This window comes from Vanessa tameamea, chromosome 20 (genome assembly GCF_037043105.1).
Source record: "Vanessa tameamea isolate UH-Manoa-2023 chromosome 20, ilVanTame1 primary haplotype, whole genome shotgun sequence".
Taxonomy (NCBI): domain Eukaryota; kingdom Metazoa; phylum Arthropoda; class Insecta; order Lepidoptera; family Nymphalidae; genus Vanessa; species Vanessa tameamea.
In genome coordinates this window covers 4710943-4724563 of record NC_087328.1, presented here as the reverse complement: position 1 = coordinate 4724563, position 13621 = coordinate 4710943, and the positions used below count along the sequence as shown (strand labels likewise).

At 32.7% G+C, this 13621-nt stretch overlaps 2 protein-coding genes across 2 annotated transcripts in view; both read left to right on the top strand.

Annotated features, from left to right (window-relative positions):
* Positions 1–13621, top strand: part of Dhpd (Dihydropterin deaminase) — a 159131-nt gene that overhangs the window by 120081 nt on the left and 25429 nt on the right. The window lies entirely within an intron of this gene.
* Positions 8028–12511, top strand: LOC113401776 (venom protease-like). Its single transcript, XM_026641801.2, has 8 exons — positions 8028–8183; positions 8513–8613; positions 9461–9597; positions 9687–9817; positions 10880–11048; positions 11311–11555; positions 11957–12117; positions 12251–12511. Exons 1-8 carry the CDS (start codon positions 8120–8122, stop codon positions 12410–12412), a joined length of 1170 nt encoding a protein of 389 aa, XP_026497586.1. The 5' UTR covers positions 8028–8119; the 3' UTR covers positions 12413–12511.

Below are 13621 nucleotides of genomic sequence, written 5' to 3'. Positions count from 1 at the left end.
CTCCGTGTTAGCGTGTGAGCGAATGCAATCCGTAGGTAAATCTAGATTGTCTGGAGACTTAGGATCAGACTCAGGTCAAAGGCGTGGTCAGGCCATGATTGGACCTCATGTTCGTATTTATAAAACGTGATGAACTACATTTCCCTATGAGAACCCATTGTTTAAAATATTTATTAAATCGAATGATAACCATGCAAGGCGCTGGTATTATGTTAATTATTTTAATATCTTGAATTCGTGTTTAAGATATGATATGTTTGGTTTATTTAAATAAATATTGAAACGTTTTTTTTTTTAATATTGCATAGTTAGATAAATTATTTATTTCCTATTGAGAAAATTGTGATGGATTACGTTTAGATTTTATCTAGGTAAGTTAGTACTCGGAACTATACGACAATTTTTACTAATTATTAAATATAATTTACAAATTATTAAATGTTTAATAAAAAAAATTGTTTGCTGAGCTTCAGCTGTCAGCTTGACACTTCCTACAAATGTCCTAAATTGACAGATCATACATAAATTAAGTATGTAACTGAAATTTCCTTCGTCCATATTTTGTTCTAACCATAATTGATTACAAACAGCGGATCCCGAGATGAATAATAAACAAAAAATACACATTCACTCATACTCAGAAACGTATTGATGGTAAGTGGTCAACCTCGCCCATGGACATTGGCGTGGTACGTAACTTTAATCATTCCTTATTCCACCATTACACCACCAATCTTGAGAACTGAGATTTTATGTCATGTGCCTGTAGTTACAAATAAACACACATAGCCTATTCCAATGGAAGTAGGAAAAAAGTTAAACAAACATTAGATTTATGTATTTCATGAGATTTGCTAATAACTCAGCTATATTGTGCATTACTAAGCATGTACGATTTATATCTTGATTTATAATAGCACTTAACTACTTAAGTGAAATAACACTTAACTACTTATTTCTTTAATTTTACTTCCAAATTTTCGATAACAGTTTCGTCGACGTTCAAAACGCATTTTTTTCGCAAAATAATAGTGAATGTCTAATATATTAATAGCGTAAGCCGATTTTTGTCCCAGCGATTATAAGACAATAGCTGCACATAAAAAATCGATTATGGTCGCATTTTGAAGAAATTTAGATCTGCAGAAAATTTAAGAGGATTATTGATTGCAATTTACTAAACTAAACGGAAAAAAGTTACTGGCCGGTTGAAGAGCGGTGCTACGGCTGTATAAGAAAAACAAAATTAAAGGAAATTGTTATAGACAAACTCCAATTCTAACTGATCTAATGTATCCTATTTGACATTATAAATTTATTTTAAATAAGGTTTTATCATTTTGGCGCCAGCAGTTACAATGGAATAAAAAATAAAACAAATTCTGTCGAAGTTTCGCGGGTGACCCACTAGTCATAGATTAACCAATGATATCGCGTCAGTTTGCTGTCAAATGCTGTTATTTGATTTTTTTTTTCTGTTGTTTGGAATAGAGTATAGAATATAACATGATGAGTGTTTGATACCTACCGAGTCGGACTTGCACAAGGCTGCACCACCAGGTTAAATATTCATAATATATTAATTTCGATTAATTATTAATTCGAATTTATTATTCAATACATATAACGTAGATACCAAAATATGATAAATCTAAAATCTAAACAATATTGATGTAAATTATTTCTATTCGATGACGAACACGAGCTAAACTAGGCCGAGCTAAACTAGGCCGAGCTTGTTTTTAAGTCTCTTCCAATGACACACTTAATTTATTTTATAATACATACATACATGTGAGATCATATTAATATTCTCATTCTTAATGTTGTTAACTTAATGTAACAGTGACTGTTACTTCGATGCGATAATAGAAATGACAAGACATCAATTTGTCGGTCGATCCTAATTTAATATTACAAATGTGAAAATGAGTTCATTAAATTTTTGATAAACATCGTCAGAAGTACAGAAAATGACATACGACTAACTAGTTGTAAATATTACGACAGACTTACGAAATCAAATAAAATCAATAAATAATAAACGTATCAAGGTACGACTTTTTATCGTGAGAAATTACTTTATAACACATCCCACCACAAATATGACCGAAATTCGAATCCATTGCTATGCCATTCTGATGTTTAATCGCTTTTAATAGAGGATACAATCGATTAACGATTAAGGATTCCTAAATTTACTGGCTCCTTTTATTCAATCATATTTGACGAATGATTCTGCTATAACTATAATGTATCTTTGTAGGCATCAGTTATTTCAATTCGAGCTACTAAATGTAATCAAAACGACTGCCTACGCGTTCCCTTCACTAGTTATTAGATACCTATGTTGGCTTACTGTTGTATCGAAGGACAGGTACTTACTGGTGATGAAAACTTGTTACAAATTTGACACGGGTTTTTAAATCGATTATATCTTTTTCTATTTAATATATAATGACTCCTTATAAAATAACTTAAATTATTTTGTATATATGTTATTATAAATTATTAATCAATTAGTTTCATTTAAATGATAGGTTTACGTCAGTAAATATGTGACCACAATTATTGCATTTATATGCACGAAGCTTCGTTTACACGATCGAGTAAAGTAACTTAAATTTAGTTTTTACTTTCTGAAGAATTTAGATTAATATTACGATAAAAATATCTCAGCTATAAATATATAAATATTTATGTCATCTGAAAAATATTTCCATTCAACATATGCGACTATAAATAAAAAACATATTTTTTAGTTGAATATCATACAAAGTTGACGATTTCAATAAGACAAACTTTGTACTCGCATCAACAAATTATATTCCAAAATAATACGTTCTGCCATCATTACCTCTTGAAACAATTTTTTTTATTTTAAGATTAAATTTTAATTGTTTCGTATTTCATAACAATTAACACAAGCACCATTGTGTATTCGACAGAATCGATAATTGATCTTAAATCGATTGTCATAATAGTCGAATCGATAATAATCCAAAGTAACTGTCCTAGAAATCTTTAAATGAATAATAATGATATGTATGGTGTACATTTATTTGAAAAAAAGTATTAAGTAATAGTTTGTTAATATACCACGGATGGGGTTAAGGCTCCTCACTAGTAAGAAGATTTTTTGGAGCCTATTTAGTGTTATATGTGGCGGATTCTCATCTTAGACACGGAAGTTTTCTCATGATGATTTCTTCAGTGCGAAGTACGATATGAATAGTATAAATACAATTAAACTCATCGTAATACTAGTGTTGGCTAAAACTCATAAATATCGGTTAAGATTCATTTTTCTTAACCAATATTTTACTCGACCTGTGTGACTCGAATATTGCAAAAATTTTAAACCAGGAACATCCAAACAATTGTTCTGAAATTTTGGACATAGTTTTAGTTCTGTTAGGCTATTCTGTAACAAGAAACTCGAAACTCACCGAGGGACACGAGCTTGAAATGTAACAATGTGATAAACGACTTTGACTATAATAATTATGAAACTCATACGATCAAAAATCGCGTATCACCGTAAGTCGGATGTCAATATTTCACGAGTGAAATACAAAGTGAGTTCTTACAGAAGTGTATTGCTGGTCACAAGACTATCTAGTATAATATATGGGAAATTAAAAATATATAAATATTTTTTTATAATAAAATACAAATAGATTGCTTATAAGTTGAATTCACTTTTAAAACAGTTTAAAGACAGCACGGCTCAATCATTAGGCAAGGCGCAGACTCCGCCCGCGCCGGCGCCCGAACTAGAATAATGTGACTTGTATTTTAATTGCAACTTAATCTAATACCTGCATTCTGTTACTGCAATCAGAGGTAAAGTATTTGCAAAGCGATCACGTTAATGATTTCCCTGATTGACGAAATATGCGTAAATGTTTAATCCTACGCGGAGCAAAAATCAAAATCAAATTATTTATTCAAGGTTTTCACAAGTAACTAGAAATGCCAATTAAAAATGTTGAAGTAAATATAAAGCTACCACCATTTCGGAATGTATCTTAATTCTACCAAGAAGCCTCGGAAAAACTCAGTAGTTCGCTTTTAAAACAACTACATCTATTTAACTAACTCATCGGTTTTTCTTGGTAGAATCTACATTCTAAACCGGTCTTTGAAAAAGAAAAAGATTTAAATAACAAATTTTGCGCATAAATAAAAACTGTTTAATAAATCTACTCATATATAATTAAGACAAAATAAATAACTAAAAAAACCTAAAACTATTCATTGGCCAAGAGGGGAATTCTCAACAGAGTTTAACCAACTGCGCGAGATGTATAGTGCTCGAGTATGTGCGCAAGCAAGTTCACTCTCATAATCCAATTGGACGCCAATTCCACACGGCAGGATAAAATTCAGGCGCAGGACCGGCACTGTACTGGTCTTTCTTACAGTAAACCCCAATAACATTCATTGGCCCGACCCAGTTTTTAATTGTAGGGTAAGTAAGCGATGTAAGGAATGGTTAATATTCTGTTACGCTAATGTCTATATACGATGGTGAATACTTACTATCAGGTGCGCCATTTGCGTATCAGCAACAAGCCATTTTTATATATAATTACAAATATCTATTACACAATACTTTCACACAATAGCCAATAAATAAATAATATTTTTTATCAATGATGTTAAAATAGATAAGACCATAAAAGTAACAATAAAAATAATAGAATGCTGTTCAAATTGTACTCTATTGCATAAGAAGAAGTAACAAATCTGAAGTATAAGTATCTTTACTTATATAACAATGGAATGCAATGACTAGTAAGTATGTTTGTGAGTCGATGTTATGAGAACAATTATCTACAAACCCTATTTCTATTAATGTCAACATTCACTTGTTTTACATAACGATCGCAGTAACATTGAAATGCAATAGTTATTAGAACTAAGTTCTTTTACGCGGCTCACAATAGAGTGGACTGGCAGAAATCGTCACGTAAGGAATAAGCTTTATGTCCCCTCTAGACTTCCTTTACGTCTCTATATTATATACGGTTTTAATTTTTTTTTTTTTATTGTCGTAATTCACACGGGATTTTTAATAACAATTTCATTTCTTTTCATTGAATTATGCTGAAACGTCGTTAATTAATTAATATAGCGAAAGCAACTTCGTTATAACCGGGTTTTTATTTTATTTGTTTTGTAATCACAGTTTTTTTTTAAATTAACAAGCTCACTCTCAAATTCTCTCTCAAAATTGACTACTAAATAAAATACTAGTAAGTCAAGAAAAAAAATCGTAAACGACATAATTTCCTTCGTGTTTTTTACACAGTAAAAACAATTTCTTTTTTAGGAAATATTATGGCCTTGGTTTTGCGCCTGAACTTATTTATTTTTATTCCTCCTTCCCGTTATATTACGATCCCATAAGGAGGTTAATTGATAAAAATGCACCTGTTTGTGCACGCACTTGTGTCCGTGCAATTAACTGTACGTACCTATATGAGCGCTGTGGCCGATATCAATCAGCTGGACGTCATCACTCCGTACGTTCATCATAGCAAATAATTTACTAATTCATCCATTAATCCTCACTTTAAAACATCCTAACTGATTAATGTAAAAGACCCAACAACTATCGAATTTAATTGGACTAAAATAAATATAAGTACAATTTATAATCAGACAACTTTGTATAACAACTCTACTTTTTTCTTATGATTGAAAACAAACATTGTATCTCAAGCTTAGCCAGGGGCGGCTACTTGAAATTTGAAATCTATATTTCCTATACATTAACACTTTACTCATAGATCAACAATTTATATTTTCTATAAATTAAAGATCTTTATCAAAGTAAATTAAATTCATTGTTAGATAACGTGTTAATTTTGTAAATATACCAAAATAATTTAGACTGTAGACGGACATAGACGCAAGTACTTGGAGATGATGTAATACGGCCAATATTAGGAAACTATGGCACCTTGTGTTCTATTTATAGAATCTAGTTCGCCCTTAACTTAGCCAAGTTTATTCAAACAGCCTGTTATTAGACGAATCACACAACACGAGTCACACAAAATTGACTTATAAGCACAAGCAAGATTAAGCTTTGATTGATTTTAATTAAAGACTAAATTAATATTGCATTGTTTTATCGAAATATTTAACTTTGGTACACCATTCGAATGGGCGTTAAAATATTCAAATAATGCTGTACACCGTAGCCTAAACAATTGTCCTTAGGAATGTAACGTAATATTTTGTTTCGACATGCTATTTTAAACAACTTTAGTAATTGGGCTGAATATCCTTGGAGATTTTAATGATCGCCCAATACAAACAATACTATATGAAATATGCACAATCATTTAAGTTTCAGTTTAGATGAGGTCGGTTAGGATCGGACAAGTACTTACAGATAATAAATATTTCAATTAATGTAAAAGGAGAGATAAAATTTGCTTGCAAGAACAGGTCGTTTTCTTAGAACAACGGCAATAATTCTAAATGAAAGATAACCAGTCTTTACTGGTTAGATTTAAATAAGTTATCTCGATTTCTATTATATATATACTTATACATGTTAAAGTGTAATATAAAAAGAAACACAAAAGAAAATTTATTTTTTAAATTGGTATATCCGTTTAGTTTGCTTAAATAATCTGGGACGGTTGTACCAACTACATTGGTATGTAAAACTTAAATTTGCACATTGGTAAGGAAACCATACAAACCTTTACTGATGTGTTAATTATAATATTGGTATTAGTTAATAATTGCTCATATATCTTAAGGACTTAATGATACAAATTATAAAATAATTTTCATGCTCTCTTGAGATATTTCGGCAACAATTCAAACGGAGACTAGCAAACTACCTAGGAGACCTAATAAATAGGTGTACCCAAGTACACTTTATTTCCTTACACTATAGTCCAATAGGATGGCAATCTGATTCAGTGGCTAACTCCGAGCTGCTACTAGTTTCTTGACAGTAAACTACAATAGATTTTATTTCACTGACTTGGAATTGTAACCCAGTTTCTACGTATCTGTAGCCCTATAATAGCCACTGCACAAATCAGATATTTATTTTTCACATTAAATTAAATTAAAATGTAAATTTCCCACTGCTGGGCTAAGGCCTCCTCACCCTTTGAGGAGAAGGTTTTGAAGCATATTCAACCACGCTGCTCCAATGCGGTTTGGTGGATACACATGTGGCAGAATTTCGTTGAATTTAGACACATGCAGGTTTCCTCACGACGTTTTCCTTCAGCGCCGAGCACGAGATGAATTAAAAACACATATTAAGCACATGAAAATTCAGTGGTGCTTGCCTTGGCTTAAACCCGCAACCATCGGTTAAGATGCAAGCGTTGTGACCACTGGGCCATCTCGGCTCTTATTTATCTTATTATATCTACTATAATATCGAATTCTCGGAGCTATAATGGGTGTATACCACATTTTAACGGAGCGTGTTCGTAGCGAATCCCTTCATTCACAAATAATAGATGATCAATGGGAGTATGTAATATTTATCTTGCAAATCCTACTTCAGAACTAGCCCAAATTATGTATAATATAGGTATACATAATATAAAAAAGATAATTATATTAATTAATATTAAAAATTATTAATGAAATAAGAATATTTGCGTAACCTACCAGAGCAATATATCATCCAAGTGACTCAGCTCTTAAAACGAAGAAAAACGTTTCATTAAAATTAGAGACAGACAAAATTGTACAAAACTTAAACTTAATCTATCATAACATATAATTACTTTGATAGTTATAAAACGCATTGTCAAAACTCAACAGCACAAGAGTGAATGTACGCTGCGATTTCGCAAAACATCCGAAAAACACGCGAAGAGAAAGAAAGGTCTTGTTTTGTTTTTAATTACAACAAATAATTGATTCGAATTCATTTGAGCAAATGTAATTCCGCAATAAAATATTTTTGTATGATATTAGCAATTTTGTGGTCAGTTTACGCTGCTATCAAATTGACATCCTGCGGATTATACTCTATAGTTATTATTATCATATTATCAACATCCGACGTGCCCTAAATGACCATATTCATAAATAACGTTTAGTCGCAAGAGGACCCGTAACCATGTGGCGTCTTTGCATATTAATTATCATTTCTGCTTTAAGTTCCGACGGTAAATTAATTAACTGTAAGTATTAATTAGTTTGAATTTTAAATAAAATACTCAAATCGAAGATTTTATCGCAACATATTTCTGAGTTTACATCTCATATCATAAAAGAAAAATTGACATTTACAAAAGGGAAATTTAAATGATCGTTAAATATAATTCATATTCAATATCTTCGTGTAATCTTTGTAAAAGTTTACGCGAAGACATTGAATAGGAAAAATATTTGAAAAAAGAAATACACTCTTCCGCAGGAAATCTCTTTAAACATAAAATCCCACATTTCCTTATGAGTTGCTTTCGCGAGAATTTTTTTTTCAAACAGTAATTAACTATTTTTTGTTCAGCGGAACTGCTCGATCCAGAATGGCAGGATCTCGTCACTGCTGGCGGAATGCACATCGGACACGGCCGGACTAAAAGATTTGTGGAGCTCAATGAAAACCAGGCGAGTAATTAACCTTTTTGTTCAATACAATTCGATAACTACGTCTCACGATATTCCAAGTGTTTGAAATGAAATTGTTTCGCATTTAAGCATCAATCTTTGTTTCGAATAAGCTTCTGAACATCAATTAAAATGTGGGAACGATGTTTCTGGAAACAATTAACAAAAACAGTTATTAGTTCTTCGTATTTAAACAATCGAATTTTACTCACCAATTTTATTTCTGGTGCTTCAATAAAATAAATAATCGAAATGCTTTTGCAACAATAAATTTACCGTAACCGGTAACAAGTTTCCAGCATCGGTTAACCATAAACCGAGTTCGACGCAACTATACGACAACTCTTCGCAGATATTTGAAATTTGAATGATTGTCGCATTCAAATAGGAGAGAGTTAAACAAATTCAATTATCTGCGCCCGTTCGGCTTTAGCATGCGATGGCGCCTGCCTGTCGCGCCCACGTTGATACTTACATCTCGAGTGATACTTTATGAGAATATCATTTAAGAGGCTCACAGTATTTCATTGTTACATATTCATAATGTTTTGTAGGTCATTATTTACAAGATGAATTGTTATCAAGTAAATACAGACGCAAAATTAGCATCTACACTTTGATAAATATTGAGAACTACAAATAATTGTACTAAATCAAGGCAAATAATTTAAGTTACTTATTTAAATATTACCAAAATCTAGTCAAATCAAATTATCAATCTAAGGTAAGCGATTTGTAGTAAAATCCTTCAACATGGTAATTTATATATTTAGGGAATGTTCTAGAATATTATATTAAAGTACGATTATTGTAAATATACTTTATAATAGTAAAACTTTATTTTTAGCCTAATCTACCGCACCAAGCTTGCCTTCTCCCAGATGGTAAAGCTGGACACTGTCGACACTTGCATTACTGTGTTCAGGAAGACTTCAGGAGGGATTTCATGAAGTTTATGGATTATCTATGCATTATAAAACACTCGTAAGAAATATCGAATTACTTTTTTTTTAATGTAATTTAATTGTTAATGAAGCAAAACCATAGATAAATCGTATTGTATATTTTATAAGGGCTATTGGTGTCTGCTGTCCTGATGGTATGGTAGCCGGTGGTGTGGAAGCTTTGGCAGGAGATCTGCCTGCAACAGCCCCTAGAGATGAAAATGAGATCGCTTTTAAGATCGACCGAGCTGAAAATAGAGGTGTGTAATATTTGCATTAAAGTCATTTACCTAACAACTTGTTTTATTTTTTGACCCTTATGTCTTGAATAAAAAATATTTTTACGATAAATCGAACATTAGTCATATAAATGTATTACATAATAAATATAAAATTTCTCTTATATTACTAGCTTAGATCATTTATTTATCTAGATAGAATGATGCCCTACAAAATAACTAAAACATACGGGCCGACTTTACTATCTAAGTATGCGTGACGCTACGCTTGAGTTCATTATATTACATTAGTGTGCGCTTAGTGGCCAAGAGTTGGCTGCTGTTTTTTCGCCGCGTTGTCAGCTTTGACAGCCTATACATCTAAAAAATTTAAGAATACTAATTTCTACAATAAAACTCGAATAAGAATACATAAAATGTTAACCATTTAACTCGTTCAATTTTTAAGCTTTTTGGTGATAGTACACTCAGTATTTTTTATTTCTATTTGTAAATAATTATGTCGCAATTTTAAATATGTAATAATATGTACTTGGTGGGGGCTTTGTGCTTAAGCCAGTCTGGGTAGGTACCACCCACACATCATATATTCTATCGCCAAACAGCAATAATTATTGTTGTGTTCCGATTTGAAGGGTGTACCTACAAGCACAAGGGATATTATACCTTAAGACCGAAGGTTGGTTACTATTAGTGATGTAAGGAATAGTTACACCCATCCATGAACCTTCGTCATAAAAAACATTTTTTTTTATAATAAACATTTTTTTCTTCTCACGTATCTTGTCACAATGATATGTGACTCAAAAATTATGTGATCTAACGCGATACTGAAAAAAGGAATTCTTGCTGCCTAAACGAATCATTGGATTCTATTCAGTAGTTTGAATATAACTACGTGAAGATATTAGAAATGTATTTTCTGCGTCATGAAATGCGTCAAATACGCAATTGACATTGTGGATAGACCGAAACAAACCGTTGCACACTTTACAAATAAGTATATAAATTTTTAAACAAACTGTGGAAAACATTAATTGAAATATCATTAAAAACATCCGTCCATTTCTTTCGGTATTTCAGGTTGTGGACTGAGCACACGAGCTCAGAGTAGGGTAACCGGATCGCAGCCTGCCAAGCCTCGTGAGTGGCCCTGGATGGCATCTATCACCCCCGAGGGTTTCGACCAATACTGTGGCGGTGTTCTCATCACCGACCGACATGTGCTCACTGCGGCTCATTGCACTAGAAGGTAACACTAAACTTGTTCGCTTCTCAATTCACCATTCTACTAATTTTATACTTATAATTAAAATCAGATAATTGATTTGATACCATTTGATTTTATTATTCTAGTTATAACAAATGTGTGTTCTCTTTTACCAGAATTCCTAAAATTAGTTTTGGCTGCTGATAAAATGTTTTTTTTGTCAGAAAATTCGCCGAACCATTCCGATATCTTAAAGTTGATATATGTATTATTTCTAATACATATATCAACATAAATCTCACAGATGGAAGGCGGAAGAGCTATTCGTGCGTCTTGGGGAATACGATCTCGAACGTACCAATGATTCTCGCTCATACAACTTCCGTGTTATCGAGATACGCCAACACGAACAATTCGACATCGCGAACTATCATCACGACGTGGCGATATTGAAGCTTCATAGACCAGCTGTGTTCAACACATACGTATGGCCGATATGTCTCCCCCCACGAGGATTGGCATTAGACGATGAAATGGCAACTATAATAGGTAATACTTGCACTAAAATAACGGTACGTTATTGTCCAAAAGTTTTCAAAAGTTGGCAAAAGTTATCTTCTTAAGCAGAAGGTTCGAACGCTCTTTTATTGCAGACTGGTGGATAAACATATACCTAATATTTTTTTTATTTGACACGAGGATTTTTTCTACGCTAATTTCACTGCCAAGTATAATTAGTATGAGATATATAATAATGTACACAAATTAAACACATTAAGCTCAGCAATGCTTGTCTGGATTGATTAGGATCGAAGTTATCTACTTTATTTTGCTTTGGCACAGTAAACTGATTGCGTCGTTATCTTTTTCTCATCGACTTAACAGTCCAAACCTATTGTAATAGAGAAAACATGATGAATTTTTTAGTATAACATTATATTTTTTTAAAGGTTGGGGTACATTATGGTATGGAGGTCCACACAGCAATGTTCTTATGGAAGTATCGGTGCCGATATGGAATCACCAGACCTGTGTGAACTCATTTAGTGATGCGATCTTCAACGAGACGCTGTGTGCCGGTGGAAAAGACGGAGGACGAGATGCTTGCCAGGTTTGTTTGATTTGGTCCAAAAATTAAAAAAAAAAACGGTATCATATTAAATTAAAAAGACATACGAGGAAATATGTATCGCAACGATATATGATAGGAATAAATATCTATATATAAAATTGACAATCCATAGGGCGACAGCGGTGGTCCGCTGATGTACCAGATGTCGAGCGGTCGCTGGGCGGTGGTGGGAGTGGTGTCGTGGGGTGTTCGCTGCGGGGAGCCCTCGCACCCCGGCCTGTACGCCCGCGTCGACCAGTACCTTGAGTGGATCCTACAGAATGCTATCTTCTAGAACGACTTTTTCATCGATATTCATTCTGCATTTATTTTTTCAATGTTAAGAACAAGAAATCTAAACGGTTTCGTATAAATAAAATTAATTACAAATATATTTTCGTTCAATAAAAACTTACCATTGTTATAAAAATCCCAATTATTAATGCATTATTAATAATTCATTGATTTCTATAAAGATTTAAATTAACAGACAGAAAAATAGAGGAGTAGATTCTTCTTCAATTAAAACAAAAGCAGAAAAATACATTTTTGTTTTTTAAAATTTTATTTCCTAGGTATACTCTGTAGCTTAATCGGTTCTCTTCAGAGCTCTTCTTAATTGGTACCTACATAGAGTATTCATAGCCGAAAGTCTTCGACCCAAGTTATGGCGAAGTAAGAAGTTACGGAAAGATAGACAAGCAAATGGACAATTTGCCCATCACTAAGGTCAAGTCTACCCATGTCTATACGTTGGCAGATTAAATCATTACAAAAACCAGTGCGACTCCAACTATTGTAACTACACTGGCTCACTCACTCTTAAATCGACAACACAACAGTACAAAATATCCTGCAATTTGCCAGTAAAATAAATAAAGCGTGTATATATTTTGTACACTTTATGCGACACTGATTAAGCATTAATTATAAGTCAACCTTTTCGGAAACTAAACTGTAAACTGCGAGGTTGCTTATATGGCAAAGGCTTGAAAAAGAAAAAAAAACGATGTATCTTCTGTTTAAGCCAATAATGTGTACATTTTAAATGCAAAAAGCCAAGAGGTCTTAATCACCGCAGGATAGGTATCGTATTCGATCCAGCATCGCTTGAGTTGGTGACTTGGTTTCACAATGTTCTGATTCCTATGGTTACAAACCACAAATGAACGACGGTTTTCATAAAAGACTAAAAAACGTAGGCAATAATTTATTAAACTAAAAAAAAGTGTATGAAGGTAACTTAATAACACTACACTTTTTGGTTTTTATATTAAAACGGTGGACAAGCAAATGGGTCATCTGATAGTAAGTGATCACCAACGCCTATGGATTTTAGGGCATAGCCAATACGCCGCCAACCTTCGAAACTAAGTTGTTATGTCCCTTGTGTCTGTAGTTTTGGCTCACTTTAAGCCGGAACACAACAATACTGAGTACTGCTGTTTGGAGGTAGTACATACGATGAGTGGGTGATTCCTACCCAGACGGGCCTGTACGATGC

Excerpts from the sequence above, each read along its gene's own strand:
- LOC113401776 (XM_026641801.2), top strand. The coding sequence starts at position 8,120 with ATGTGGCGTCTTTGCATATTAATTATCATTTCTGCTTTAAGTTCCGAC. Across the intron at positions 9,598-9,686 it reads CTATGCATTATAAAACACTC|GGCTATTGGTGTCTGCTGTC; the intron begins GTAAGAAATATC and ends ATATTTTATAAG. Across the intron at positions 11,556-11,956 it reads TGAAATGGCAACTATAATAG|GTTGGGGTACATTATGGTAT; the intron begins GTAATACTTGCA and ends ATTTTTTTAAAG.